Genomic DNA, 26,424 nt, shown 5'->3' with positions numbered 1-26,424 from the left:
TTTCAGAGCACTATCCACGATGACTCCAAGATCTCTTTCCTGATCAGTTGTAGCTAATTTAGCCCCCATCATATTGTATGTATAGTTGGGGTTATTTTTTCCAGTGTGCATTACTTTACATTTATCCACATTAAATTTCATTTGCCATTTTGTTGCCCAATCACTTAGTTTTGTGAGAAGTTTTTGAAGTTCTTCACAGTCTGCTTTGGTCTTAACTATCTTGAGCAGTTTAGTATAATCTGCAAACTTTGCCACCTCACTGTTTACCCCTTTCTCCAGATCATTTATGAATAAGTTGAACAGGATTGGTGCTAGGACTGACTCTTGGGGAACACCACTAGTTACCCCTCTCCATTCGGAAAATTTACCATTTATTCCTACTCTTTGTTCCCTGTGTTTTAACCAGTTCTCAATCCATGAAAGGATCTTCCCTCTTATCCCATGACAACTTAATTTACCTAAGAGCCTTTGGTGAGGGACCTTGTTAAAGGCTTTCTGGAAATCTAAGTACATTATGTCCACTGGATCCCCCTTGTCCACGTTTGTTGACCCCTTCAAAGAACTCTAATAGATTAGTAAGACATGATTTCCCTTTACAGAAACCATGTTGACTTTTGCCAAACAATTTATGTTCTTCTATGTGTCTGACAATTTTATTCTTTACTATTGTTTCAACTAATTTGCGCAGTACTGACGTTAGACTTACCGGTCTGTAATTGCCGGGATCACCTCTAGAGCCCTTTTTAAATATTGGCGTTACATTACCTATATTCCAGTCATTGGGTACAGAAGCTGATTTAAAGGACAGGTTACAAACCATAGTTAATAGTTCCGCAATTTCAAATTTGAGTTCTTTCAGAACTCTTGGGTGAATGCCATCTGGTCCCGGTGACTTGTTACTGTTAAGTTTATCAATTAATTCCAAAACTTCCTCTCATGACACTTCAATCTGTGACAATTCCTCAGATTTCTCACCTACAAAGGACGGCTCAGGTTTGGGAATCTCCCTAACATCCTCAGCCGTGAAGACTGAAGCAAAGAATTTAGTTTCTCCGCAATGACTTTATCGTCTTTAAGTGCTCCTTTTGTATCTAGATCGTCCAGGGGCCCCACTGGTTGTTTAGCAGGCTTCCTGCTTCTGATATACTTAAAAAACATTTTGTTATTACCTTTTGAGGTTTTGGCTAGCTGTTCTTCAAACTTCTTTTTGGCTTTTCTTATTACATTTTTACACTTAATTTGGCAGTGTTTATGCTCCTTTATATTTACCTCACTAGGATTTGACTTCCACTTTTTAAAAGATGCCTTTTTATCTCTCACTGCTTCTCTTACATGGTTGTTAAGCCACGGTGGCTCTTTTTTAGTTATTTTACTGTGTTTTTTTAATTTGGGGTATACATTTAAGTTGGGCCTCTATTATGGTGTCTTTGAAAAGTGTCCATGCAGCTTGCAGGGATTTCACTCTAGTCACTGTACCTTTTAATTTCTGTTTAACTAACCTCCTCATTTTTGCATAGTTCCCCTTTCTGAAATTAAATGCCACAGTTGGGCTGTTGAGGTGTTCTTCCCACCACAGGAATGTTAAATGTTATTATATTATCGTCACTATTTCCAAGCGGTCCTGACCGTCCTGTTATAGTTACCTCTTGGTCCAGATCCTGTGCTCCACTCAGGACTAAATCAAGAATTGCCTCTCCCCTTGTGGGTTCCTGTACCAGCTGCTCCAAGAAGCAGTCATTTAAAGTATCGAGAAATTTTGTCTCTGCATTTTGTCCTGAGGTGACATGTACCCAGTCAATATGGGGATAATTGAAATCCCCCACTATTATTGAGTTCTTTATTTTGATAGTCTCTCTAATCTCCCTTAGCATTTCATCACTATCACTGTCTTGGTCAGGTGGTCGATAATAGATCCCTACTGTTATATTCTTATTAGAGCATGGAATTACTATCCATAGAGATTCTATGGAACATGTGGATTCATTTAAGATTTTTACTTTATTTGAGTCTACATTTTCTTTCACATATAGTGCCACTCCCCCCCAGCACGACCTGTTCTGTCCTTCCGATATATTTTGTACCCCGGAATGATTGTGTCCCATTGATTGTCCTCACTCCACCAGGTTTCTGTGATGCCTATTATATCAATATCTTCCTTTAACACGAGGCACTCTAGTTCACCCATCTTATTATTTGGACTTCTAGCATTTGTGTACAAGCACTTTAAAAACTTGTCTCTGTTTTATTTGTTTGCCCTTTTCTGATGTGTCAGATTCTTTTTTATGTGAATGTTTCTCATCTGATCTGGCCCCTACTTTATCCTCTTCCATCCTCTCCTCCTGACTAAAACCTAGAGAATCTCTATCAATAGACTCTCCTCTAAGAGAAGTCTCTGTCCGATCCACGTGCCCCTCTGCAGCAATCAGCTTTCCCCCATCTCTTAGTTTAAAAACTGCTCTGCAACCTTTTTAATGTTAAGTGCCAGCCGTCTGGATCCACTTTGGTTTAGGTGGAGCCCACCTTCCTGTATAGGCTCCCTCATCCCAAAAGTTTCCCAGTTCCTAATAAATCTAAACCCCTCTTTGTTGTATCCACCAAGCAAAGTATTAACAACTTCAACAGAACTTTATTTACAGTGGAAGTCTCTTTTCCAAGCTGTAGCTGCACACTCTGTAACTCTCCCAGCCTCCTCAACTCCTCCCCCCTCCTTCCTGTTTCCTGTACTTTCAGACTCCCAACAGCCAGTGCTCCCAGTTCCAATAATCACATGCAGCATCTAACCACACTCTTCTCCACACCATTGTCTCATCCACGCATTGAGACTCTGAAGCTCTGCCTGCCTACCTGGCCCTGTGCGTGGAACTGGAAACATTTCTGAGAATGCTACCATAGAGGTCCTGGATTTCAGTCTCTTTCCTAGCAGCCTAAATTTGGCTTCCAGGATGTCTCTCCTACCCTTCCCTATGTCATTGGTACCTACATGTACCAAGACCACCGGTTCCTCCTCAGCACTACACATAAGTGTATCTAGATGCCTTGAGAGATCTGCAACCTTCGCACCAGGCAGGCAAGTCACCATACGGTTCTCCCGGTCATCACAAACCCAGCTATCTACGTTTCTAATTATCGAATCTCCCATTACTAACACCTGCCTTTTCCTAATGACTGGAGTTCCCTCCCCCGGAGAGGTAACCTCAGTGTGAGAGGATACTCCAACATCATCTGGAAGGAGGGTCCCAAAGGCTCTGCTTCCCTTCCCTGAGCCTTTCATCCTCCTTAACAGCGCAGTGGCTGTCTGACCGGAGGTGGGACAAATCTACAGTGTCCTAAAGCCTCATCAACATACCTCTCTGCCTCCCTTAGCTCCTTCAGTTCCCCTACCCTGGCCTCCAAAGCCCGTACGCTGTCTCTTGCACCAAATGCACACATACGCCATCGGCCCACAGGGCAGGTAATCATATATGCTACACTGAGTGCAATAAACAGGATAGCCCCCACTCTGCTGCTGGGCTTCTCCCCGCATTCTCTCCTACAGCTACCTAGGTTAATGATAGGGTTTTGTTTAAATCAAGAAGTTTAGTTTAAAGGTTTTAAAGAATGGCAAGTGTACCTCGCCCCCTTCCCAATTCCCTCTTGAAACTCCCTGTTAGTGGCCCCTGGTTGCTTGCTCACTGCTTTATAAAGCCCTGGCCTTCCTGATAGCCCCCCACCCCCCGACTAAGGCTCAGCCAATGAACAGAGGTTTCTAGATTTCAAACCTTGTTTAGAAGCTCACAGCTTCCAACTGTCGGCCACAGCACACGGTCCTTCAAACAAACAGACAGACACACACAAGCTCAGCACACAGCAAGTAACCCCCAAATACAAACACACACTACAGACAGCTACTAGATCTACATTAATTTTCAAACAACTATTTTTACACAGAGACAGGGAGTGGAAAGCTCTGGTAGCACGAATGCAAACATCTTGTCTGTTGTAACAACATCAGGTTCTCAGTTGCCAGCTACCGGGATTTTATTTACAAGATGACTGACAGCCAGCAAACATTAAAACTTGGCACCACCAGCCTTCCCATTGATCCGTGACACAACATTGTCAGCAAACAGACTGGAGAAAGTGCTTGATAACCATGCAGAGAAATGTTTTAAAAACTGATGGGTGTGGATGTTTAAGCCCTTTTTGATGCAGGGTGACAGAAATTCAGGTTCTTAGAACTTTAAAACTACAGTCACTAAGTATACTAGGGTCTATCTGCTCCTTTATGGGAGCTGGGCATAATGGGAACAATGAGTTTGGTGATGCACCAATGGTCAGGAATAGTCATGTAGAAGTTAAATTATTTGAAATATTTGATTAAAGTATTAACAGTTAAGTGTAAATATATTTAATGTAAACAATTTCATAATTATTTTTGCATTATTGAATGCATTAAGGGACAGATTGTGCAAAAATTACTCACATTTGTGAGCACTTATTCACACAAATATCCCCACCACATGAAATCTTGGCCCCAGTGAAATCAATGGAGTTTCACCCACTGACTTCAATGAGACTATTTGTGGGAGTAAATGCCCACCACTGTAAGAATTGAAAAATCTAGCGCTGTGTTTATTGTATTCCATAAATACCCATACTTTCTCACTATGCTACAACAGTGGCACAATATTTTCTATGGTTGCATATTATGTTTTCATCCATGATCCCAGCCTCCATCACCCACTTATTAAATATTCAAACAAGCACCTGCAAGCTTTCTCCCACGTTACCCCTTGCCTTTGGAAGGAGCGCCTTATAAACATCCGCAAAACTAACTAACTCTCTTCAGCGGCGATTACTATAAAAAACTTGACAACAGATAGGCTGCTGATGTGCTGAGATCAGTTGCTCATGCTGACCAATACTGTCTCCATGTTTTCTTGTATGTACTCCCCCATCTGTCTTATATTTAGATTGTATTGTGTTTTATACAGCGCATATTATAATGAGGTCCTGGTCCATGACTGAGGCTCCGATGCACTACAATACAAGTCATATTTTATTCTAACCAGAAGCCACTTTTCTATAAGAATGAAAATCCCAGGGGAAACACTTTCACATCACCAATTCTCCAGTCCTTTTAGCTGTTAATTATGGGCTATGTTTTGCAGAAAGTTAAGCAGCAGTTTACATCAACCTGTGGAAATTGACTGGTTTGACAGAGAGGCCCTCAGCATCACTGCTATCATAGAGGGTCTGTCAATTTTATATTTTAAACCAGGGGTGGCCAACCTGTGGCTCTAGAGCCACATGCAGCTCTTCAGAAGTTAATATGTGGCTCCTTGCATAGGCACCGACTCCGAGGCTGAAACTGCAGGTGCCAACTTTCCAATGTGCTGGGGGATGCTCACTGCTCAACCCCTGGCTCTGCCACAGGCCCTGCCCCCACTCCAACCCTTCCCGCCCCCTCCCTTGAGCCTGCCGTGCCCTCACTCCTCCCCCCCCCAGAGCCTCCTGCATGCCATGAAACAGCTGATCGGGAGGTGTGGGGAGGGAGGGGGAGGCGCTGATCGGCGGGCAGGAGGCGCTGGGAGCGGTGGGGGGGTGAGCTGGGGGGGGGCTGCTGACCTATTTCTGTGGCTCTTTGGCAATGTACATTGGTAAATTCTGGCTCCTTCTCGGCTCAGGTTGGCCACCCCTGTTTTAAACTCTGTGTTCACAGCTCAGCCATTCTCACATTTTACTCAACCCAGCATCCAGAAAATTCACGTATGAAGCACTCACCATGAACTGAAAATAAAGTGAATCATTACTCACATATTTGAGTCTACTGTTAGAACTGACCATCTTTCTAAAAAATGACATGATAGCAGGATAGAAGGGATTATAAACCAGCTTTCAGTTGCTACAATAAACACCCTTCATTAATATTTAATAATTATTCTCACTTTTCCTACCAGCATAAGGTCTTTCAGTAATTTACAGCAAGACTTTTCTTTTGTACCAGGGGGCTTAATTTATTCAGTTATTTGTAGTAACAAATTATTTGCATGCCTGTCCATCAGCTAGGTAGGGAGCAAGTGTGTATTTAGGTTAGTTTTGTTGAAACTTCAGAAGAGGTGAGCTGCTGTAAGGGCAAATAAGCAGGTAACTGTATCAGTACCTTGGGGCACACCTAAAAAGAGTGCTAGGCTCAATTGATTAGTCTGGAGATTCAAGTGTATTCTTGCATTTTACATACCGAATTGCATGCTATTAAGTGTGGATAACATGCATTTGTTTGTTTGTTTGAGGAATAAATATGCCTATGAACTAAATCACATAGGCATGTTGTGTTTTATTTCATAAAACCTTTGTGGTGTTTTTGTCACTACATCACTTTTGTGGTTGGAGAAAAACCTGATAATACCCTATTCTGAAGAGGGCAGATCTAGTCCACAAATAACAGCATGTATTATCATCCTGCACTAATAGTTATACCATATTCCAATCCACTGTGAAATTTGGATATGTATAATATACATATACACATTTTTGTTTAAACAAAACACTGCCAGTAACTGAAAAAGGGGTCAATAACATTAAGTGTTTAGGTGTTCAGCCCTTCACAGACTTGTCCTCCTATCTTCTTTCTCTGCTCCCCTCCCACTCCGCTTGTCTCCAATCAGCTATTTTTTCACTTCTTTCATTTAGGAGCTATTATGAACAGTTTGATATATGTGACCTGTTGCCCCTCCCTCCTACCACCACACTTATAGTTTGCTGTATTCTAGCATTTTTCAAACATAGATCCCAGAGACTTTTACAAGGGAAGGCAAGTATTATTCTCCCCTTTAACAGAGATGACACAGGAGGTAAGTGGCATAGCTACTCTACCAGAATGCAGATCTGCCTCCTAGCCCCCTACCAGACCATGCTATCTCTCTCAAAGTATTTGTAAATATGATGGAACTCACTAGATTACCAAATGTTTTCCCTTGCTTGGTCTGCACTGACGTCCTGCTTCTGCCTGGGTACATTAAGTTCAGAATGCAAAATAAAAAAATCTCCCCTTTTGTAGTGGAGATGCACTTTTCATCCATAGTGACTTGGCACTCTAAACATAAATATCTACAATCTAAATAAAACTGGATATGAATCTAGGCTCCAACTTGGACTCCTTCAGCTGGGAGTTCAGTCTACTTACACAAAACTATTTTTAAAGACTACTTATTTTGTACTTTGTATGGGACATTAAAGGACTGTAGTTTAGGCCCATAATTTATCTGATTTTTTTAGTCTTCCATTATACGTACTCCTGGCATAGGTTCATTCTACTGCTGCAGAGCTGCAAGCAGTCAGCAGAGGGAGCACAAGTTAACTAACCAGTTATTACCCAAACTTCTAGACTCTACAAAAGATTTTGATAAATAGTGAAGATGGAAATTACAGACTGCTGTCAGACTGTAAAGGGGCAGGATTCTTCCCTCCACTTACACTGGCAATAAGGAACAAATTGAGGCAGAAAGTGGGCCAAGAGTTCATGTGAAACTGAACAGAAACTCCACTGTTTGGAGGCCTCATGGTGAAGATAGAGAAGCCACCAGAGTCAGCAGGTTCCCATGCCATCAAGAGCAAAAGTACATGGCAGAGTCACATGTCAAAACTGGAGGTCTGGTCCAGCATTTACTTCCTATAGTGGGAGTAAAGTGGTGATAGTCAATGGCTTGGGAAACTTTGTATTGTCAAGAGGAGGCCCTGGGTTCTGTGGAGCAGGGTTTCTGCTCCTGCACTAGCGGATAAGGGTCAGAGATCTGCATCTTTAGAAGTAGATATAACAGATTCTTGAACTACCTCTGGATCTGTGGGCAATAGCCCCAGTCCCTCCCACAAGGCAGCCAATACTACTTCACAGATTGGGGCCTCAGGGATTTTTGGGCAAGTAAGCTATCCTCTTTTACACCTTTTTCCATACTCAGCATTGATTGAGCCTAAGTATGTGGATGAGAGAGGTGGAGAGTGAGAAGAGAATTACAGTGTGCAAGATAGAAGGCGGCAAACCCTCTATAGCAACAGTTGTGATTTAATTACTCTTATATTTCTGAAGAGGTGACAGCAATCATGGATAGTGAAAAACAAATAGAATCCATGACTAAAAATAATTTCCTGTGGAGTGGCTCCCTATTCACATGTGTTGCATCATGTTTCTGAATGAGAAATGAAGAGGACTCTTTTTCCCATGCACATTACTCCTTAAGGAAACAAAGGAGATTCCTTTGAGTGACAAAAGGCACTCCCACCCATAGGCTTTGGGCATTTGAGCTCCAGTAAGTATGCCTCGAAAGGCAATTTAACATATTGCACAAACACACACATATTACTCTTGTTAGACAGACATTAATGTTTAGATTCAGGAATGGTATCCCTAGCCTCTGTTTGCCAGAAGCTGGGAATGGGTGACAGAGGATGGATCACCCTCTGGGGCACCTATCATTGGCCACTGTCAGAAGGGCTAGATGGACCTTTGGTCTGACCTAGTATGGCCGTTCTTACGTTCTTAAAGCCAACAAAAACTATTAGAAAACTTGCTTTGCTTAGTAAAATATTTAGTAGTTATTTTAATGTGTCTCTTTAAACCAAATATACAAGACAAACATTTATTTACATATTAAAATATTTTTGCTGCTTTAACAAAAACAAAACCAACAGTGGCAGTACCTTGCTTTTAGTGCCTAATATAAATCTTATACATATAGATGAACCCTCCATTAAAAGCCATTATTCTGTGCACTAACCCTGCCTCTACCCCTAAATATCTGACCAGAAGTAATTTGCACAAACTGGTAAAGTCAAGATTTGAAAAAAAAAAAAAAGTTGTAATAAATTATCCTCTTTCCTGCCTTTCTCCCTGCTCCCTTCCCCCTGTGCGCCCCCCCCCCCCATTTACATGAATGGGAAAAGCTCATACTAAGTAATTTTCCATATAATAAATAATCTGTTTCAACATGCTCACTTTCCCACTACAGTAAAGAGTAAACACAATACTTTATAGCCTGTATTTCAATGCCTTAGTTTCAGATAATAGCATCCCAACATTGTAATTGTGTGCTTTGAGACAGATATGGTTACCATTATTCACTCCACACAAGATAAAACACCTTTACCTATCTCTATAGTTTGAGTTACTCCTTTATAAGTAATTTCAAATGAGACAGAATTTCAATACCCGATGACCAAACTAGAACAGAAGACTGTACAGGATCAAGATCCTCAGACATTTGAGAAATCATTTTCTCTAATGTGTATCCTTGTCTGGCCATAGCAATATCATCCTTCTTTAAAGAAGTTACTGGACAGAGATCATTCCCACCATCACCTACATATACAATTTTTGTATATTTTACTCCTTGCTGTAACTTTTTATCTACAAATTCTTCTAACACTTTTCTTTTGCAGAGGTTTTTAGGGCACTTTGCACAATGATGAGTGTGAAAATTCTGCACAGTAAGATAACCAGCGCCACTGAAAGTTGCAGGATTTGTAAACACTTCATCAAGCACTTCATGAAAGTTAGCAGCTTTTAAAATCCAGTCAATAAATACTGTATTAGAATCTGAAATTATTATGCAATCAAAGAAATCTTTGTTCTTGCCAATAAAATCTAAAAGATCTCTCATTCCTGTAGTGAAAGGAATTGTTGTCATAGTTCTTTTCATCTCATCTTCTCTTACTCCACTGTCTCCCAAATATCTAAAGACCCTGCTCATGTATTCTGTCCAATGTCCTTTTTGATAGGAGTTTCTTAGTTTGTTAGGCAGTTTTTCCTCAGGAGCACACTTCACAATCCAGGTGTCACTGTTTTCATCTATGACCGTACAGTCAAAGTCAAAAACCAGCAGAAACTTCATAGTTGTTAGTTAAGAATATATTCTGAAAAAAAGAGAAATAGTTTGTTTATATAAACAGACACTTCTACTAAGTATTGAATTCCTACCATGACCTCCTGCTTGGAAAAGTGCAATTCTGCAAGAAAAAAGTCAGCAAGACAAATGTATAAACGTAGAGAGCTGTTTATGAGTGCTACAGCTGTCAGAAACGTTGTGCTCAAACAAGCAGATGATCTGTAAAGGTCAAAATTCTAATTCACTATCCAACTACATTTTTAATTAGATAGTATAAAAAGTATCTGAAACAACATAATTATATTGTTACTCACTAGTCTTCGCTGACACAAGCTCAATCTTGCATTCCTTGGACAGCATCATTTAAACAGCCAGGTGGCACTTCAGTTCTAAATTTTGCCAAAGCAACCCTCACAGCTTAAATTCTTCAGCTTGCAGACAGGAGATGGAAGCTTTTTATGAAAACCTTGAGAGAGACATTTGGAGATGCTGCTGTTGCTAGGAGTTTAACCCGTTTTCTCTCCCCCCACACACTTAAAAAAACCCAACAACTAGTAACAATATTCAAGCAGCCACCTTGACTCAAAAATCAAGAAAGCAAATAATACTGGTGGTGAATATTAGTGCTGACTTGCTATGGGGAGATTTGTAGGTGACTGTGGTCCTGCAGCATTAGAGTTTATGGACCAGCCCTGAATTCCCTGGAGAAGGAAACACCTCACCCTTGCTTTAGTGCAGTTCTAGGCACATATTTTGTTTATCTTAGTAATAACTTCGTTCATCACCTTTTCTTCATTCAGAAAAAAGCCAGGCAAGTCGTCAGCGGTTGTTAACAATATTTAAGCTACAGCTCTAACTCTCTCTAGTCTCAGCCCCTGTAACTCTATAAAGGACACTTGACACAGATGGAGAGAGGACCGTCCAGCATTAGACAATATCACTCTTTTGGAAACTGCATCCCCCGCCCCCCAAACAAAGCAGACCCCCCACCGCATGACACAGGAGCAGAGGGAGCACAAAGCAGGAGATCAGGGTTTTCAGCTGCGCTCTGGAGAGCGGCGGAGCAGCTACACCGAAGGGATGGGGCAGCCAGCAGCACGCCGCGAGGCGGCCCGGAGGAGAGGCTGGCGCTAACGGAACGGGGCGGCGGGGAGCCGAGCCAGGCCAGGCCGGAGCAGGCCAAGCAGGGACTCTCTCAGGAGCCGGGCAAGCCGTTGGCATGGTGGCTCAGTGACCGGGGGAGCCCGACGGGGATGGGGGGCCGGCGGCAGCGCTGTGCTAGCGCTGGACGCGACGTCCCGGCCTGGCAAGGCCTCAGAGAGGCGCGTTCCGACAGGAGCCCGGGCGAGGCTCGCGGCAGCAGCCGGGAATACTCGGCCGCGCGGAGCGCTCACCCTCAGCCTCCGGGCGCGGCAGGTCGGGCCGAGCGGGGACAGGAACCACAAGCGGAACGAGGGGACGATCCGGGCCCGAGGGTCACGGGCAGGGCGGACACTACACCGGCGTCGAGGGGAGGCGCCCGACTGGGGCAGGCGCTGCGGCAACTCCGGTCCTCCAGCTCTGACACTGAGCCGGCCCGCTTCCGGCTCCGCCCCGCTAAGTCACGTGACCCCCCTCTCTGCCAGTCGCGCCGTCTGTCTCCCACAGCTTTCGGTTGCCTGGTAACCGCGGTACACGGTACACGAGCTAGCCTGGCGCCGCGCTGCCCCGGCTGCAGAGGGTTATGGACGCGGCCGCCAGGCCCGAGGCGCTCTATGGGAGGCGCAAAGGCCAGAGCCTGGAGCCCACGCGTGAGTGACACGAGGGTGCCGGAGCTACGCGGAGACCAGGCTCGGGGCGACACGCGCGTGGCGGGGGACGGTGCCGGAGTGGGGGCGACAGGGCTGCCCAGAGGATTCAGGGGGTCTGGGGCAAAGCAATTTTGGCGGCCCCTTCCATAAAAAAAGTTGCAATACTATAGAATACTATATTCTCGGGGGGCCCCCTGTGGGGTCTGGGCAAATTGCCCCACTTGCCCCCCCCCCCCCCGGGTGGCCCTGGGGGGCGAGGCCGTGCACCTCCCAGCCGTGTGGTGTCATGCCCGGCCCCATGGGGCCCACCCCCCACCTGGTGCACGACCAGGCGAACCTGTGCCACCGCCTGGGATGGGTCGGTATGCAGGAAACACCCCCTGGCTAATGCACCACACAACCCCGGGCCGGGGTTCCTTCCTTGAGTGTAACTGGCTTGTAACCGCGGCAGCACGCTGAGGTTTCATGGTCAGCCGAGGGAGGGGAGCCTGACCAGTAAAGCAGTTACGTGGGGGTGAAGATCAGGGGTGGCCATTGCAGTGAGGGACATTTGAGGTGAATGGTGCCTACATGTGTGACGTGGTGGTGCCCAGACAGATGGGGGATGTGGTGCCCAAACATGGAGCTGACATGCCAGGCACAAGGAAGGGCTCATGTTCTGGCATCACAGAAGAGTGCAGGAAAAATACAGTACGACCCCCTTTATCCATTCCCTTGTTGGGTTACCCTTTAAGAAAACTGGCAACAGAGATTGTAAACAAAGAACAAACAGACATAAGATATCACTCTCAGAGAAAGCAGTATCTCACATAGTAAAAATCTTCGATCTTAAATCCCCTCACAGCTCTGGTTCCATGCAGACATGCAAATAAATTTCTAGGGCCTGTTTCTCCTCTCACAAGGGTATACATAGGAGTAACTCAACTGAAATTAATGGAGTTACAGGTATATGAAACTATTGTGGGAGTAGAGTCAGGCCACTCATATAAAGATGCAGCCTGTGATAGACAATCTTGGCTGCATACAGTATTCTGCTGTTGACACTGGGGTTGTGCAAATCCCCTTGTTTAGAGGTGGAAGACCAGGCCCAGTGCACCAGGCAAAGGGCAATTAGCAGAGAAGGAATTTTATCTAAAAGTAGGTTTTAATTTTAAACATCATTGTCAGAACAGGTAAAAGTTGTCCCCTTTTTTAGATTTGTCATGCAGTACTCTTACAAACCAGATGGGCAAAGTTTTCTAAGAGAATTTAACTTTACTCAAATATCTGTTTTTTTAAAGCAGTAATGACTAACATGAAGGACATTTCCTGAAAATTAATGACTGGCAGGAGGAGTTGAGGGCCTGAAAAGTACAGGAAAGCAAGACACATTGGTCTGTCAAGTAACATGAGGCTCTGGATCTGAGGGTTAGTTCTGACTGTGCTCCTGCTCCTGGATACTAGAATTACATTACATTGTAGAATCAAACTAATATGATGCTTTACTGTCAGCGCTGGGTAGGAGTCCAAATCTTGGTGTGGGTTTGAACCCAGGATTTTCTGGCCAGAAGTGCTACAAACTCAATGAACTCATTCTTTTGTTCTTTCTTTCACATAGCAGCAAATGGTTTGGAAGAATATAATGCTCCAGATAGTATTTTTCTTCCAAATGGAGTAGATCTTCGCCAGGTTACTGTTCTGCCAAAGGCAGAATGGGTAAGAATTCGAGACAGTGTTGACAGTGCAGCTAGAGAAGCAGCACGGATTCATGCAGAGAGGAAAGAACGGAAAGATATGCACTTACGTTCCAAAGCAGTTGTGAAAAACTGGCCCAACACCATTGCAGTAAGTGAAACGTACATTTGGAAATTGGAGGGTTACTTTTCATATACATTAGATTAGATCGGCCCCCCTCCCCCAGTGTAGACCAGGCCTTAGAGTGAACTCTTCCCCTCCCTTCTCCATGTACCAACACATACACACACAAACACACTTCCTAACAAGAGTTTCACTATAACTACTTTTTGGTGGCCCTGCCTACTAATTCTCCTGCTTAGGAACATCATAGCTTCTTCCCTCTTCACTCCAGAGAAGTATCAGGAAATTCCAGCAGCTAAAGAGAGAGGGCAGCAGTGCTGCATGCAGCAGCGCATTAGACCTGCCCATGTCATGTCATGGATAAGTTTAAAACAGGATCATAGAGAGAAGGAGCAAGTAAGAGGTGTGAAGGGAAGGTCTCCATCTTCCCTGCTGACTGCCAATGGAGCCACTTGCCCACCAGGCCTCCAGTCTTTCCCTTCTCCCTACAGGATTATTGTTCAAAATATTTCAGTGGGCAAGTCTAGAGCTTCCAAATTACACATCTTAGTTATTGCAGCTCAGGTAATTACATTCTGCCTACCTAAATTTACCCTGTAATTTCAATTGGCTATATTATTATTTACTATCGTCTGTATTGCAGTAGTATGCAAAATGTGGATCTGAGAAACAACCATGTCTGCCCCCATAGCATACAGTCTAATAAAACATACAACAGAAAGGCTCGGGGAGAGGGAGAAGACATACAACAAAATTTTGTTGTTGTACTGTCCCCCTGTCTCAACTACTGTGCTGCCTACCCCTAACTAGTTGGCAGTCCTGTAGGCATTGTGGTAGAAGTGAATCTTGGTGAGGGATTTGAAGGCAGTTCAGTTTAGAAAGTGTGTTCCAAATGCAAGAGGTGGCATGGAAAAAAGCACAAAGCCTGTTGTGGGAGAAGCAGACAAATGTATTGTCAAGGCTGTCGTAATTAACGGAGCAGAAATCCTTGCTCATTCTGTTCTTTACTTCCTGTCCTAAACTACCACGTAGTGCAGTGCTGTTAAACAGCTGCTGCTTATTATCTCAGAGATGGCTGCACATCAGTGGTCATTGAAGTGATCCTTATCCTTTATCCAGTGGTGTGAAGCTTATTATAACTACTCATAAAACACTTTGGGATCTGCATATGAAATATGCTTTCTAACAGCAAAGCATTTTTATCATACCTTTAACTTTCTAATAGATATTTAAAACACAGGACAGCAGCACAAAAAGTGTTTGATAGTTCACTTTAGGTATGAGTAGGTATAATCAACTTCTTGCTGATTTGGTCTTTTGAAGAAGTTGTAAATTTTTGAGCCAGTTCTTTTCAGTGTGATCTGTAATGGAAATGAGTTTTATCTGCATTTAGGGCCAGGCACAGAGGAAACTTAAAGCCAGAAAATTGCGAGAAGAAAAGGAGGAAGAAGAAAGAAAACTACTTGATCTGGAGGAAGCACAGTTTCAAGCAGCAAAGCGGAAGGAGGCCATAGAACAGGCCAAAACGTATCAATATTATCAGAATGAGAGAGTGAAAGGGTTACATGTTTGTAGATGGTTTATTGTCTTTAATTCAAATTGTATTGTTTCTTTGCACATAATTGAATGTGTAATAAAATAAACATGAAATGTTCCAATTCTGTTTTGTAGAAAGCACTTTTACTTACTGAGGTCCTAAAGGAAAGAGATGCTCAGATTGAATTTAAAAAGACAAAGCCTGATATTTACAAAAAAAAGGAAGAAGAAATGGAACGTGAGCGTGAAAAAGCTATTCTGAAAGAGCAGGAAAAGGCATATGAACGCTATATGAATCGACAGGCACTTTGCAGAGACCACCTGGAACAGTAAGTAAAACAGGACTGTTTCTGACTAATAAAGATTATTGAGTTAAACTGTTTCTTTTTCAACAAATCTATTTTAATCAAGTTGTTAAAAGAAACCTAGTGTTCATCTGCTAAACAAATGAGTTACCAGGAATTTTTAACAGGAACAAAATGAGCTGTTGTTTTCTCAGTAGAGAGAAAGACCTATTAGATCATCCATTCCATCTTCTTAGCCATGCAGAATTCTACTGACATTACAGTTTCTAATATTTTGTCCAGTCCAGTTTTAAAAGCCCCACTGCTTCCTTTGGGAAGGAACTTATACTACATTCCTGGGAGGCTATTCTACAATCAACAGATCTCGTTCCCAGGAAATTTATATAATATATGGAGATATACCTATCTCATAGAGCTGGAAGGGACCTTGAAAGGTCATTGAGTCCAGCCCCCTGCCTTCACTAGCAGGACCAAGTACTGATTTTGCCCCAGATCCGTAAATGGCCCCCTCAAGGACTGAACTCAGGCCAATGCTCAAACCACTGAGCTATCCCTCCCCAGATAGCATAAAAATTGCAACAAAATTTGGGACTCCATACTAATTCACTGAGTACATCTTCCATCCTGCATACTTTAGTAAATTTTGCTAGAAGTATAATGTCATCTGGCCCAGCCCCACTCTCTGGAAGGATACCAGTCTTTTATGGAACCAATCGCTGGATCCCATGTGCTTCTAAGCTCCCTGGATCTTGGTAGTGACTAGACATTATTTCTAGCTCTGAGTTTCAAGGACACTCCCAGATGCAGACCCCATGTCTAACAACTTTCTTCTGCAGTGCCCCCACCCTTCCAGCTAACCCTTTCAGGGACAACATGGCTGGCAAACAAGGAATACAGACTTAGGCTAGGTCTACACTACAGCAGGGGGTCGACCTAAGATACGCAACTTCAGCTACGTGAATAGCGTAGCTGAAGTGGCGTATTTTAGGTCGACTTACCTGGCTGTGAGGACGGCGGCAAGTCGACTGCTGCCGCGCCGCCGTCGACTCCGCTGCCGCCTCTTGCCGCGGTGGATTTCCGGAGTCGACGGCAGAGCGATCAGGGATCGATTTTATCGCGTCTTCACTAGACGCGATAAGTCGATCCCCGATAGACCGATTGCTACCCGCCAATCCGGCGGGTAGTGAAGACGTGCCCTTAGAAAAGGAATTTCTTAACCAACGGTACTTTACTCTCAAACAGCACTAGAGAGTTACAGGTCTTTGGGAAACAACAAATGATCCTGAATGCACTCCCCTCAAGTTGGATTTTACCCCTCCTCTGAATCCTGGGTTTGGTCAGCCTCCACAGGTTGGGCAGTCTTTCCTGCTTTCTCTCTCCTTAGCCCAGGTTGGCTGATCCCTGGAAGACAATCAGAGTTGATGGCCCTATATTGCTATGTGCCAGCTTCTCAGACTAACTAGGGATCATGCCCCTACTACAAAATGGATGCTTTAATCCATAATGGAGATTGCAATACAACATGAAGGTCACAGTCAAAAATGAAGCTTATATTACAAATTAGAGCCCCTGAAAATAAATGGCATTCACAAAACAAGGTGAAGTTCACAGATCTCCAGTCTGTCATAATAATTACTTAGCTTTCATTCAATAAATATAAAGTTAAGGATTTCATATTGAGTAAATGTACTTTAAGTTTCAAAAGACAAAAGCTCACTCTCTTCCTTCTTAGTATCTATATTTAGGTTCCCCTTGAAAAGTTTCTAAAATTACAATAATGGGAGTTACTGGACAGCTCAATAATTTTCACTACCGGGGTTAGATAATTTATGGTATTATTTGATCATCTCAGTCTTTTTACATATATTTTCTAAAATTAGGTCTGTTAATCCTCCTCCTGAGGACAGAGTGGATAAATTGCATGTGACCTTTTTTGGTCATGTATAGGGATGTAAAAAAGTTTTTTATTATTATTATTATTATTCAAAAATTCCGGCCACAGTTTGTTAAAGTTGCAGTGTTGTTGTGGTCAGTTCAACTACCTTAAAAATGTTAACAAAACAAAACAAAAATCCAAAATAATAAAAAGCCTTATTTGAGTGGCATTGCAACCCTGTGTGCCAGGTCAAAATGCCACTCACTCAAATTTGGCCCAGCTGCTCTTCTGTCATGATGGCAGAGCCAAATTTGAGTGAGTGGCATTGTGACCCGGTGCACAGTGTCACAATGGCACTCAAATTTGTGGCAACTACAAAAACTTGTGGTGTGTGTTAAAAGTTTCAGTTTCTGCAACAAATTTCAGCCCATAATTTTCTTACAGCCTTAGTGATCCATTGTGAATGGAGGAACTCAAGGAAGTGAGGGAATATAATAATTAAAACTAAATGTAATTGTCAAAAGACAAATTTTGTGATGAAACATCTAGATGTATTAATTGTGTTTTTTGTTTAATTGGTAGTTAACCACTTTCAGTAATGTGTACCAGATCTCTCAGTCATTCATGAGAATTAGCAAGGAATGTGCTGTGCTGGGCATGGATATCAGTATCTAGTGGGAACATTGCTGCAAATAATCCTGGAAAGGAATTATCAGTGGTTCTGTCTCTTTCTTGATATCATCTGAAATCCTACTCTAAGGAGCTGCTACTAAATTTAAATGTTGCAGTGCACGGATACATTATGAGGAAATCCTGCTCCATTCTTTGAATATAAAGGGTTTCTGGCAATGACACTAATGTAGTTCTGCTGCAGAGGAGGTGGAGAGGATTTGTGGGGCATGAAAGGGGTATGCATCCTCTGCTTAATACAGAGCTTGGCTATGCATCAACTCCCAGAATACCATTGTGGTACATCTTCCTTTCCTTCCCACAGTGGAAGGAGCACATTAGGGCTGTGATGGTTACTGCAGTAGCTGCCTTTGTGAAATTCTGCTGCTGCCTTGTGAGTTGGGGGAAAAGATTCCTTTCACAATTCCCAGAGTTCCTACGTTCTCATTCTGTACTTGGGCCAAGCATTGGCCTGAGGATTTGGGCCAATGGCTTTAAAATGCATCACTTTGATTTTGAATTCTGACACTTTACCTGCCTTCAGTTCAGAGTATCAGATCTAATGTTGTTTAACTCTTAGAAATGTGTGATCCTTGTCCATTATGTACTGTGTACATTTTCTTACCTCTTTAGTATGACTATTTTATTTTATGCTTTAGAATAAAGGAACATAAGCACCAAGCAGAATTAGACAAATTAGAGGCAAAAAAAGAAGGCGAAGAGATTCAAAGACTGACCAAGTTATATGAATTGGAAGTGCAGAGAGAAAATGAAAAGAAACTGGAGGAAAAACTTGAACATAGGAGGATGCATTGTGTAAGTAACAGAAAAGCAGAAAGCCCAACATTTTTCAACTGGGATGCTTAAAGTTAGGGACTTTCATTCATATTTACATACTTAAATAAGTGGCCAGATTTTCAGAGTTGCTAAGCTCACACCTAACAGCTCTCACTGACAACAGTGCTCTTTTGAAAACCTGGCTCTTAGTGCTGATTTACAGTTTGCCAAATGCATTGTGAGCAGGTGTCTTTCCTAGCCTGCTCTAAAACAAAGTCACACACTGCACAGAGTTGGCTTGGCTTTCACAATAAATACATTCATTAAATAAATTTCAGCTGTTGCCTTATCCCCAGACCTGGCTCCTCCTGGGAACCTGCCTTAGGACTACTCAGTCAGTCTGTATTCTGAATCATTGTAAATCATCTCTCCAAAGAGCCTCTCCCATCACCTTTGTATCTGTGTAGGGTAAGGAGCCACTTGTCTCAGAGGAGCCCACTTAGCCTTTCTGAGCAGGATCAGTAGCAGAGTGAGGTATTCATCATCTATGTGCAAAATTACTAAAACCATATTGAGAATTAGCACCAACTGAACAGCTTCATAGTAATAGCTCTGATGGAATCATTTGCACATGCTATAGGCAGAGTTGGGTGGAAAGTAGTGACAAGTGCGTTAGGAGAGGCAAAGGAATGACTTAGGAAAAGCTGGAGGTCTCTAGTGCATGATCTTCATTACTGGCAGCAGGCTGTCTAGGAGATTCATGTTTATAAAACTTTTACTCATGGGGACTGCAGGCAATAAATTTAATTATTGAAAAGCTGCACTCACCAGCAATTTTTCTCTCTCCTAGTAGTCAGGTCAGTGTAGAAAGTGATATCAGGCCTGTCTGGTTTGGCTCCACTCACTTGTAAAACATTTCCAAGTGAGATCTCTTCCACAGCTGAAACACAATGCAGGAGTGTCCTCTGGGGTTAGACCTGTGTTGTGACTCCATTCCCCACCTGGAGTGGCAATGCAGGATGGCTCCCCTCTCCTCCCAGAGAGAGAGGGGCATGGAGATCCATTTATTTTCCCCAGTCAGGAGCAGCAGAGACCTCCCTGCCCTTGGGAGCAGCCGGGTCCCCTTTCCGCCTAGAGAAGCGGAAGTGGCAGCAGTCAATACTTGGCTCAGCAACCAGGGTGTATGGGCTTGGGGTTGGCCTGGTCTACAGCACTGTTCTCATCCTGTTACACAGAGTCCTTTGCTGAATGCAGCTGGCAGGTCCCCCAAAGCAGTGGATCTTGGAGTTAACACCCCATTGAGGTGCATGGGGAAGTTCACACCTCTCAGAACTGTTGTTCCAGGCTGTTTGCAGACTCAGGCAGATATCCCTGCATCAGTTATACTAGAGTCATGTTTTCGAGCTTTTCTTTGCAACTAAAGTAAACTGAGATTCTCACTTTATCACATGAATCCAGGACTTGGGGCCCTAAACATAGGTGCCTATGCCTTAATCTGGCCCTGATGTAGATTATTGATGATATAGGGAAAACATTCCCCTTCTGAATTATGTGCATCTACTGCATAAGAAAAGTCCAGATAAGCCAATGCAGAGAAAGTTTCCCACACAGTTAGTTGGAATAGTGAAACTGACTACTAGGAGAAGAAAATCATCAGGCAAATGTCACAGTTCAGGACAACAGCACCTGTATTTCCACTTTGTGGTCCAGCAAGGGCACCCCACTGTCAGGTTTCTGGCTCCCCAGTTGTCATGTCTCTTGGGCAAGAGACACACATCTCACTCCCTTGTGACTGGGATATTTCCAGGCTGCACAGTTCACTGCCTACACTGTGTACTTCCCAGGAAATCAGACTGCCTAAGCAGGTCTGCTTTGCTTTTCTCTCAGAGGCTATATATAGCATAATTGTCCACCATGATAAGGTACTACCCACCTTTTCCTAAGTAACTACATTTATTTCTTAAGGTGAAAGCATTACAGAGAAAACATTAAAACAATAAAAGAACCTACACACATTAATAAGCTTATCAGAGATCATCCCAACTGCAACAAGGGCTGCGTTATGGGGTCAGTCCTTCAAGCCCCACGTGGGGTTTTCAGTGGTTACAAATTCATAACACTGTCATGAATCTGTGAGTCATTCCTTTATACTGCGCGGGCCTTTGATCTGAGAATAGGTAATTCATAGACCATGGGTTTTTCTTCAGGTCATAGCTTCAAAAGTTTGGGTCTGGAGGTGGGAATTTTCATTCCCTTCTCCCATATATTTCCTATGAAACCCAATTAACTTTGTTTATCCCAAACATTCCTTCTTGTTTGGCCCATTTTTAAATGAGACCTTGGAAGCTCATGACACTTCCCAGGATTTATGTTAGTCATCCCCCCCCCCCCCCCCTTACATACAATCCCACAATAATACATAAACAGTTGCATTTTTAATAAAATGAACTCCTAAAATACTTAAACTTAATTCAGTAAGGTTTGTCCAGGATATTGCAGGAAATTGCCGTATCTGTCACAGCAAGTACAAATATCTCCTTGCAGCTAGCTGAGTTTGTCATTCCAACATTTGCCTGTAAGGAAGCTCTGAAGGAGCATTCAGTGTTGACTCAATATGTGGAGTCGCCTTTGTAATACCTGCTGGTGGAGCCTCTGATGTCACTTCTGGTAGTTGCCTTTAAAAAAGATGTTGAAATTCCTGCCTCTGGCTATGGCTACACTGCATCTTAATTCAACATTAATTATGTCGCCCAGGGATGTGAATTAGCCACCCCCCCGAGCAACATAATTTATGCCGATTTAAGTGCCGATGTAGCCCCCCTGCTCACTGGTGCTTGAGTAATTAAGCCGAGGGGAGAGCTCTCCCATCGGCTTAGAGTGGCTACATTAGAGAGTTTACAGTGCTATAAGCTCTTTAGTGTAGCCATAACCTCTGTTGTTTAAGGAAGAACTGCCAGTGGTTGATGGCTGCTGCTGGGGCTAGAGCTCCTGGAATTATAGTCCTGGCTGAAGGGGTTGCTGTGCTGTGTCTTACTGACAAAAGAAATAGAGGCTTCCTTCCACAGTTAGCTGAAGCTCTGTGGAGTACCTCCGGGATTATGCCAGGATGCCCTGAGAGAGAGAGGAGCTCCTGCCCACCTTTGGGACGAAACATTGGCAGCTGTTTAAGCCCAATGTCTCACATCAGTTTAAGACAAAGTGAAAAATATAATATTGTCCCGTTGAAACTGTAGGGAGACTGACCCAACGTATGATGATGCACTGTAGGTCCAGTTTCATCATCCTCAGCATCATGCAAACTTCAGAAGGAAACTGTGAACCTGGGCAATAAGGTGGGACAGGAAATAGAACTGACTTTCCCCTGTAAAGTTTAGTCTCAGATTCTGATTTGTGGTCTGTAGCTGGCAGAGGCCAGAAATGTCAGAGCCTAAGGGGTAGTGCACCCTGAGTCCATCTCCCCTTCACACCTGTGAAAAAGCCTTTCCACAGGTGCTCGTTGACAAGAAGCAGGGAGGGCCTTTCCAGTGTAGCAGCTTGAAGTCAGGGGACATGAATCAAGTGGTTCAGGCCCCGTTGCTGGGTCAGTGAGCACCATGTACATGCATTGCATTGATAACTCCTGTTGCTGGCATGAATAGTGTGTGCATTAGAATATTGGTGCATAGTAATGTTACTTTTGCAGCAACTTGTGGTAATTTGGCTCTCAGAATGTAAGGCAGTTCAGGGCTAGGCAAGAACAACAATCCTTTTCTAGAAGCTTCTCTCCTCCAGAATCTTGTTCTCCCCTGTTGCAGGCCTAGGGGTACCTCCATAATTTTACATAGTATGGTTTAAGTCTGTATCAGATTTTTTTTCTTCCTTTAAAAAGATTTAGCTACTTGTCTTAGTAAATATAATTGGACCTTTTTTTTTTTTTTTTTTTTTTAAAGGCGCATGTTGCTGACCAGGCTATTCTTAAAGCTGTACAGGAACAAAAACAAGAAGAGGAGAATGATAAAATTCGAGCTCACTTTAAAGCAAAACAAAATATGGCCAAACTGAGAAGAGAAAAAGAAGCTGAAATGAACAGGTGGGTCAAATGTTAAAGAATTAAATAAAGTGATAGATTCAGAATTATGTCTTTGTCATATGATTATGATAACATTCTAAAATCTTAAGTCCGCAAAAAAGATCTTACAGTATTACAGCATGGATCCCTGGACCAAAGTGCTTCAGGGTATTTGGAGGGTATGAAAGAGGAAAAGGTCTGAAAGGAGTTCCCCTTTCACTGGCCCTTTGTAGTCACAGATGATGTGCGGTGAGCTGGGTACTCACCTTGATCTTACTAGTCTTCAAGGCTTGTGGACTTAGCAGGAAAGTGGTTTATCTATTTAACATTGGGTAGGTCTACACTTACTTCCTGGTCCGGCGGTAAGCAATCGATCTTCTGGGATCGATCCCGGAAGTGCTCGCCGTCGATGCCGGTACTCCAGCTCGGCAAGAGGAGTACGCGGCATCGACGGGGGAGCCTGCCTGCCGCGTCTGGACCCGCGGTAAGTTCGAACTAAGGTACTTCGATTTCAGCTACGTTATTAACGTAGCCGAAGTTGCGTACCTTAGTTCGAAGTGGGGGGTTAGTGTGGACCAGGCCATTGACATGTTGATTAATTGCTGTTCTGCTATAGGTTAATGCAGGAGCGTAGGGACATTATTACTAACCGTCTAGCTGCACAGATGAAACAGACATTTGAGAGGATAGATGAACGTGTTGCTAGAGATGTTGCAGAGAGAGAAGCTGAATGGGAAAAAGAGCTCAAAGAGAAAGAAGAAAAAACCAAAGCTGAATTGAAATCAATTGCAGAATACAGAGCCACTGTGGTAAGATACTTAAAGAAAAAGCTACATTAATGTGGTTGTGTACAGTCATTCTTATAAATATTTTTGGGACAAACAATAGTTTTTGCAATTCATTGTGGGAGATTCATATTGAACTTACTGTTCAATGCTTACATCTCACAATTAAAGTAAATAGCAAGTCTTTAGACAAAATGTTTAAGAACAGGCTGGTTGTGTGTCACAAACAACTAAAAGTGAAAGTATGTTATAACTGAGAATTGATGCAAAATCTCTCTTAGTTTTAATATTCATTAATTCAAGCAGAGTTTTTTGAGCTAGTACAACCAATATAATCACTTGGCACTTTTAGGGAGAAAGGCATACTGGCTAATAGCTGTAACCTAACTGCTTAGCTGATGCTCCTGCTCTCCTGAAAGCTCAGAATCAGTAGGGAATGAGGGCTGCTCTCCCTCAGGAGTTAGAGGCGCCTTGGTCTGCCTGGTGAGGGAGATGGCCTTCAGACTGCTGGCTTCCATCCTACTTAATGAGGCAGAATAATCTAGCCCCTCACATTGTTCCTGCTTCTTCCATTTGCTCTTTTTCTGATCATTCCCCTGAACACCATCACTAGCACACCACTCAAGCAGTGTGAGGATTCAAGAGCTGTTCCTAAGGGACTAGCCTCTCAACGCTCAAGGGTGAGGACCTGAAGCACAGCTTATTCCAGGCAATTTGACTACAACCCACTAAAACTCATGGGCTTGACAAAGCTATGGCCTCTTACTGGGTGACGTGTTAATCACCAGGCTTAGTGAGCAAGTAAAGTATTAAAAATCCTTGGTCCTTGACTCCTTTAACTGCATAGTAAAGACCTCTCAACAGAGCATTAATGTGTAAGTGTATCATAGCTAAACAGGGCTGCCCAGAGGATTCAGGGGACCTGGGGCAAAGCAATTTTGGGGGCCCCTTCCATAAAAAAAAGTTGCAATACTATAGAATACTATATTCTCATGGGGGCCCCTGTGGGGCCCAGGGCAAATTGCCCCACTTGCGCCCCCCCCCCCCCCCCGGGCGGCCCTGCAGCTAAATACATAGTGTAGGGTTTGCAACATTTTTCATGCTGTTAACCGCATTTCTGAACAGGTGAATAACCTCTCCTGTTCGCAACTGTGCAGCCAAAGTACTTCCTGCTTTGAATTTCATAACCTCTACAACAATTGCTTATGTGGAAAAGTAACATTAGAAAAGTAATGTTTTTTTAACCAACTTTCAATGGGAATTAGTATCTGAAAACAGTGGGGTAACCAGAACCATGTAACAAGATAGCTCTCTGGGGACCACCAGTAAGTGCTGTACAGGCCAGTTTGAAAATTGCTGTTATAATGAAATGAGCATTTTCAGGAAACACTGGGGGATTTTCCAAGCAACTCTGGTTGGCTATTGACAGGTGACTGACATTACATGGTTAATCAATCACCAATAAAATTAGGAAATATTGAGAAAAATTATGTAAAGCTTTGGAGTTGAGGGGAACCTCTCATAGGTGTGTGGAACTACTAGATTTTGGAAATGTTTTACTGGTGTTTCACTGCTTCTTAATATTATGGGCCTTGGGTTTTTTAGTTTCTCTTGGCTGTAGAATGATAAAATATGCCTGAAAATATAGTTTTCAGATTTGTTGGTTAGCAAATTGAGTTAATTTATTTTTTTTATAAAATATAGATAAAAATGAAAGGTGAGAGAGAGAAAGAGGCAATATTAGAGGGTAAAGAAAAGCTTCGTGAACTAATGGAAGCAGACCGCATCTATCTGGAAATGGAGAAAGACAAGAAACGAAGAAATCGCAATGAAAACATAAAAATGCAAAAGACTCAAATCCAGCAAATGGTAACTAGATAATCAGATAATGGATAAACTAGATAATGGATAATCAGATTGTCAGACATTTTACAAAGCTATTTCAGCGTACATCTTGGTCTGTGCTAATTGGCAACCATATGGGTAAGAATTAACTGAGAAGTCAAGACTTGAATGAATGACGTTGATTGAGGTACCCTGTCGGCTGCAGATAATGGTCTCTCTGAATCAGTATTCAGGGACATTGCTAGCACATGGCTGCTGCTCACTTTGTACCTATTCTCTGGACAAACGGAGAATGTCAGTTATGCATTTCTAACTAGCGTTAGACTGTGATTAACAAATAATTGTTTTTATCAGAAAGGTAGTTGCAGCCAATTATTAAAAAAAATGTCACATAAGGACTTCCATGACTTTATGCTCTGTTAAGCTATTCTACCACAAATATTTATTTAAGCTTTGTTATTCCCTTCCCCAAAACAGGCTGAAAAACGGGCAAAAGAACAGCATGAGAAACAAGCAGAATTGGACTATGAGGCCCAGAAAGAAGTTATTACTATTTGCAAGGAGCAGGAATTTCAAGAATATGCAAATCAAGTAATTGATTCAGAATCCAAGACAACCCGAAATATTTATCCTCTTCTCAAAGCAGCAAAGGAAGGCCATGGTGGCGGCCAGGGACCAGTTTACAGAGAAAGAGGAGGAATAAGGCCTAGTTACCAAGCACGAGATATCAATGGCACTCAGCTACCTTCTTATAATTGTAACACCACTGAAGAAATAAAAGAGCTAAACACCAATGGTAACATCCAGCAAGCTAAGGGAAGACTAGGTTTTACATGGTAAAAATAACTCTTTGGAGTCTTTAGAAAAACAAGTCCAATAAATCAGTAAATGATCCATGTTGTATGAAACCCATGAAAGGAACTAGAAAAGCCATAAGTACTCCATGGAAAGTTGATAGGGATCCAAGTGTATTTTCCTAAACATTAAAAGTTGTATTTTACTAAAGTTACTATGTTAAATTAAATATACAGGCAGAACTGAATGATGTACTGTTTATAACCAGTGTAGAACCTTACTTTATATATAAGGTCATATTAAAAAAACAGAATATTTTGGTTTCATTTTTGTAAGTTTCA

At 42.7% G+C, this 26,424-nt stretch overlaps 2 protein-coding genes across 2 annotated transcripts; one reads left to right on the top strand and one right to left on the bottom strand.

Moving 5' to 3' along the window:
- Positions 1–8,547: 8,547 nt before the first annotated feature.
- On the bottom strand, positions 8,548–11,422 carry PHOSPHO2 (phosphatase, orphan 2). The gene is made up of 3 exons (XM_065413458.1): positions 11,255–11,422; positions 10,175–10,326; positions 8,548–9,888 (listed from the first exon to the last, which is right to left on the bottom strand). Exon 3 carries the CDS (start codon positions 9,864–9,866, stop codon positions 9,141–9,143), a length of 726 nt encoding a protein of 241 aa, XP_065269530.1. The 5' UTR covers positions 9,867–9,888; positions 10,175–10,326; positions 11,255–11,422; the 3' UTR covers positions 8,548–9,140.
- Positions 11,423–11,568: 146 nt separating this feature from the next.
- On the top strand, positions 11,569–26,128 carry CFAP210 (cilia and flagella associated protein 210). Its single transcript, XM_065413457.1, has 9 exons — positions 11,569–11,650; positions 13,248–13,474; positions 14,841–15,014; positions 15,119–15,312; positions 18,493–18,649; positions 22,540–22,679; positions 23,275–23,467; positions 25,148–25,312; positions 25,766–26,128. Exons 1-9 carry the CDS (start codon positions 11,584–11,586, stop codon positions 26,126–26,128), a joined length of 1,680 nt encoding a protein of 559 aa, XP_065269529.1. The 5' UTR covers positions 11,569–11,583.
- Positions 26,129–26,424: the final 296 nt, after the last annotated feature.

Source organism: Emys orbicularis, chromosome 11, assembly GCF_028017835.1.
Source record: "Emys orbicularis isolate rEmyOrb1 chromosome 11, rEmyOrb1.hap1, whole genome shotgun sequence".
Classification (NCBI taxonomy): Eukaryota; Metazoa; Chordata; order Testudines; family Emydidae; genus Emys; species Emys orbicularis.
This window is presented reverse-complemented; position numbering and strand designations above follow the sequence as displayed.

Coding starts and splice junctions, on each gene's coding strand:
- PHOSPHO2 (XM_065413458.1), bottom strand. CDS start 9,866: ATGAAGTTTCTGCTGGTTTTTGACTTTGACTGTACGGTCATAGATGAA.
- CFAP210 (XM_065413457.1), top strand. CDS start 11,584: ATGGACGCGGCCGCCAGGCCCGAGGCGCTCTATGGGAGGCGCAAAGGC. Junction 11,651..13,247: donor CCAGAGCCTGGAGCCCACGC/GTGAGTGACACG, acceptor TCTTTCACATAG/CAGCAAATGGTTTGGAAGAA. Junction 15,015..15,118: donor AGAGAGTGAAAGGGTTACAT/GTTTGTAGATGG, acceptor TCTGTTTTGTAG/AAAGCACTTTTACTTACTGA.